The sequence below is a fragment of the Nematolebias whitei genome, chromosome 6, assembly GCF_014905685.2.
Source record: "Nematolebias whitei isolate Nwh7 chromosome 6, NemWhi1, whole genome shotgun sequence".
Taxonomy (NCBI): domain Eukaryota; kingdom Metazoa; phylum Chordata; class Actinopteri; order Cyprinodontiformes; family Rivulidae; genus Nematolebias; species Nematolebias whitei.
The window spans coordinates 30,346,029-30,350,597 of NC_056503.1; the positions used below are offsets into that span (position 1 = coordinate 30,346,029).

Below are 4,569 nucleotides of genomic sequence, written 5' to 3' on the forward strand. Positions count from 1 at the left end.
TAATGAGCTGTGGGTGTTAGCATTAGCAAGCTATGTTGGCTCAGAACACAATGCATGATGGTCTATTTTAACTAATGCAGTCCACACTTTCTATATGTGATTCCAAATGTATGACAGGTTTCTGGTAGATGAAGCGTTACAGTAAAGAGTTCTGGCTGATTAGTGAATCTGTTTTCCTCAAGTTTTGAAACATTAGCTTCTTCTAGTTTTAATACGTTTCTGTTCAGTGCCCTGAAATGACTTCTGTTGTGACTTGGCGTTACATGAGTAAACTGAATTGAATTGAAACTGAATATTTCAATCATAGTGAATTTGAAAAAAAAAAAAAGTTTTTAAAACCTACTTTCACTCATCCCAATGTACAGATTTCTTTATAAATTTATTTTATTTTAAAATATAACAGTGAACAATCAAGTTGTGTTGTATTGGATTTACTTTTCATTTAGTTGGATTATCATTAAGACCACAAAAGAAACCCAAAATAAAGGGCTAAGAACGTTTTCTTGATTCAAGTATGTATTAATGTATTATTGTTTATGCCTTTTTTAGGGTGTAGCTGCAGAAAGATGGATATCTTCATGGACCGGAGTTTTGCTGTGACTGCTAACAGCAGCCACGAAACAGGAGGACCTGAAGGCAACAAAGGCCAAGGACTCAACCACAGTGACCCGTTGGACATGTTTATAGGCATGGAGCTTCTTCAGAGATTCAAACCTCTCTTTCTGCCGCTCTATTGCCTCGTAGTGGTCGTCGCCGGCGTTGGAAACACGTTCTTGTTGGCTTGCATCTTAGCCGACAAGAAACTCCACAACGTCACTAACTTCTTCATCGGTAACCTAGCGGCGGGCGACCTGCTGATGTGTTTGAGTTGTGTTCCACTGACCGTGTCTTACGCCTTCGATAGTCACGGCTGGGCTTTTGGGAGACCTCTCTGCCACTTGGTCCCCTTGCTGCAGTGTGCCACAGTGTTCGCCTCAGTGCTTTCACTCACTGCCATTGCAGTTGATCGCTACATTGTTGTAGGTACGTGACCTAACATGATATCTTAGGGCATTTTAAATTTGTTTTAATTGTACATTGTTGTCTATTTTATCTTTATTTTTTATCTTTTCATAAAATTACTATTCTTGAGTTGGAGAAACGCACAAGAATTCCAATGTGCTTATACTAATGTATCTGTGCAAATGGCAATAAAATCTATTTTATTCTATCTACTGCATTAGACATGCCACACATCGTATTTTAACATATTCCTAAATTGCATCAGTAATGGAATGCCTGCACAATATATTGAAAATGTATTGTCACTGAGCAATGAATATGCAGGACTGCAATAAACAGTTAGCATTTGCAGTCCAGGTGTGACGAAGTGAAGATTCAATGTACAAGTATTTTCTGGCTTCCTTCCTTAGATAAGTTTTACTAATTGGCTTTTGTATGTATGGGAATGTTTTTGTACAGCACCTTGTGACAACTTCTGTTGTGACTTGGCGCTAAATAAACTGAACTGAACTGAATATATTCACATACTGTATGCCAGTAATGTATTTGGTCAATTTGATGGACGTGCACTGCTCTTGAAGCTCACTTCCAATTAGAAAATTAGAGACAGAAATGCTAAAACTCACAGCTGAGATCATAACGACTAAAGAGGAGTGAAGAAGATAATGCTCAATGGGATTTACCGGTCTAAATAAAGGTTGAATGAATATGAGGTCATCATTAGTCGTCAATACTGTGGCAAAGACTCTTTTTCTAACTGTGCTGCCATAAAGGAGAGCATTATTTACATCAATCATTCATTTAATTGGGGTAGAGTCACCACTGTGAGTTGCAAAACACTAGAGGACCTTGAGAAAAACGTCAGAAAGCAAATTTAATAATAAAAAAAAAATCCTGAATAAATAAAAATAAAATAAAATAAAGATCCCTGGTTCAATCCTGGGTTTCGGCATCAAGCTGTTAAAGTGTGGGCTGATGCGGGCCCCTCGCTACTGTAGCTACCTGTTGCTAGCTGTGGGCCTCAGGCCTCCTCTTGGACCCCAGGTCCGCCTCCAGCTCACGCTGTCCCCGGCTTGGATCTCCATCAGAAGCGGCAACTCACACTATCAATAAATCAAGGAAACGTGAATTAAGTTTTACCAATTGTATTAAATCAAGACAGGAGAAGGTTACAATTTACAGCGCTGACCAGCCTGATACATGACACGAGATCAGGAACCGGAAGGGCCGGATGTCCAGTGGCATTACAGAGTTAAAGGGCCTAGACTCCTCCTTCTCAGAAGGAAAGCACAGCCTATCACTGGATAAGGGGGAGGGACTAAGTGTGGTCTCATTGGACCTTATATGATTTAACGTGAAAGGAAAAATGATACTGGTGCAGAAAAAGCCTTTCTTCGTGATGAGCGAGCCAATAAAGAAATAAATAAATAAAAACGCTATTCCTTGACAGATATTGAATCCCTGGAAGACTCTTCATAGAGTTGCTGGCTTAAACCAGTCAGAACCGGGTCATAAATACATTATAAACCTGTCTCTGAGTAGATAAAAAATACCAGGGTCAGTCTAGATGAAAATACTAACAAAATAAAATCTATAGAATGGAACAAGGTAAAATGGTTGTTTAGGCTGTTTGTGTCTCTTTAAATTGACCTTTTAGCACAACTTGGGTAAAATTAGTTAAATTTGCTGTGAATCGTGCAGAATCTTTTTTATTTATTTATTTTACAACTAAACATGCACATTATAAATTACATTTATTTACAGTGTGCTTGTAAAATACACTATGTTTTTACATACTGTTTGTTTCCTTGTCCCAGCCCACCCAGTGAGACAGAGGATTTCTGTGTGGGGTTGTGGTGCAGTGACTCTTGGTGTGTGGCTTTTATCCCTGGCCTTGGCGGCGCCTCCGTCTCTCTACACGCGCTACCTGGACCTGCGTCCCAGCGGCATTGACCTGGTGGTGTGCGAGGAATTCTGGCCCGACAGTGGCAATCTACGTCTATTATACTCCTGCTTCATTCTGATAACCTCCTACATGATCCCACTGCTGTCAGTCAGCGTGTCCTACTGTGCCATCACGGTCAGCCTCAAACGGTATTCCATACCTGGGGAGCCTTCCAGCAGTCAACAGCGCTGGAGCCAAAGAAGGAAGAAGACCTTCTCTCTGCTGGTGGCTTCAGTGCTGGCCTTCGCTCTGTGCTGGCTGCCTCTCCAGGTGACTGTCAAATCAGGCTATTAGTTAGTTTAAGCTGGACAGCATTTGCTATTAAAATGGTTATGTTTATTTTGGAGGATTTAGAAATAAAGTTTACATTTCACTTATTTTCTAACCTACCAGCAAATGAAGCTGTTAAAAGCTTTGAGGTGACATGAAATGAAACAATTGCCGCAGGCAATAAGATTACATTTTATGCATCATTTAACACGAATGGCCATCATCAAGTCATAAATAGTGTTTGTAAAAACTAACACTATTTCCTCACTAATCCATGAAAGAGGCTAAAGGATTAGTATGTTATCATCATATTGACAGAGGAAGAGGTTGAGGTTAATACTATGATGTGCTCACAGGGAATGAACCGTGTTTTTTTTTTTTTCCTTTCACAGCTTGCATGCACATTACAGATCATAGACGAGCCTCATTTCACACCTGTGCAAAGTGTTGCATGTATTTTTTTCTAAAATCTATTGCACTTCTTTGCACAACAGACATGTCCTGGTTTTTATATACAGTATACCACCCTATCATCCTTTACATTACAAATTAGGCAAAATGTAAAGGAAGATTTTGGCCTAATTAGACTTGTTAAGGGTGAAGGTGAAAATATTTAAGCTACAAAAGTCAAAATTCATGATTTCTCACAACAAACAAGATGTGTCTTTTAAATTCCAATTCATTTGATTGTTTTTTTTATGACACGGGGACAAAACTATCTTGGTCTGTTTTCAGTGCAGTTGTTCTGATGTCGTTCTGCAGGTGCTGAACCTGTTGCTGGACCTGGACCCAGACTTTCTCATAATAGGGAAACGCTACATAAACGTCCTCCAAGTTTGCTGCCATTTAGTGGCCATGAGCTCCGCCTGTTACAACCCCTTCATCTATGCTTCACTGCACAGCAAGGTGCGCATGCATCTGAAAGGCTACCTCTGCCCATGCCGCAACCGTCAGAGGGAAGCCGTGGAGAGACCGTCATCCAGGAGCTGAACTTTTGCTAGGACCTCTGCCACAACTCCTGACATGCAGACCTCATCCTGTGCCCACAGAATTCATCGTGACCCGTCTGTAATGTGATAAAAATAAAACAAAACAGTTGCTAAATGTTCCTTTAAACCATTTTATCTTCATGCTTCTGCAGCATTTTGTGACTTCAAGACATTGTGTCTTCTCTCGATACTCACCAGACGAATTGCTAATGGATTCTTATCTAGGCAAGGGAGCAGATTTATACCGCATGGTGAAAAGGACCAAGATGAGGCATCTATTTGGATCTTTGTGGTGTTCTTGGACAGTAAAGCTACTTTTGTAAACATTAGGCAGAAGCTTTAGAAAGCCCGAGGCACAAAGCA

At 40.3% G+C, this 4,569-nt stretch overlaps 1 protein-coding gene across 1 annotated transcript; it reads left to right on the top strand.

The window, feature by feature from the left end:
* Nucleotides 1–560: 560 nt before the first annotated feature.
* si:dkey-202l22.3 (7 transmembrane receptor domain-containing protein) lies at nucleotides 561–4,207 on the top strand. The gene is made up of 3 exons (XM_037678172.1): nucleotides 561–1,023; nucleotides 2,820–3,217; nucleotides 3,980–4,207. Exons 1-3 carry the CDS (start codon nucleotides 567–569, stop codon nucleotides 4,205–4,207), a joined length of 1,083 nt encoding a protein of 360 aa, XP_037534100.1. The 5' UTR covers nucleotides 561–566.
* Nucleotides 4,208–4,569: the final 362 nt, after the last annotated feature.

What these genes read in the sequence shown, in the direction of transcription:
- si:dkey-202l22.3 (XM_037678172.1), top strand. Translation starts at nt 567, where the DNA reads ATGGATATCTTCATGGACCGGAGTTTTGCTGTGACTGCTAACAGCAGC. An exon ending in TGATCGCTACATTGTTGTAG is followed by an intron (nt 1,024 to 2,819) that starts GTACGTGACCTA and finishes TCCTTGTCCCAG; the next exon opens with CCCACCCAGTGAGACAGAGG. An exon ending in TGTGCTGGCTGCCTCTCCAG is followed by an intron (nt 3,218 to 3,979) that starts GTGACTGTCAAA and finishes GTCGTTCTGCAG; the next exon opens with GTGCTGAACCTGTTGCTGGA.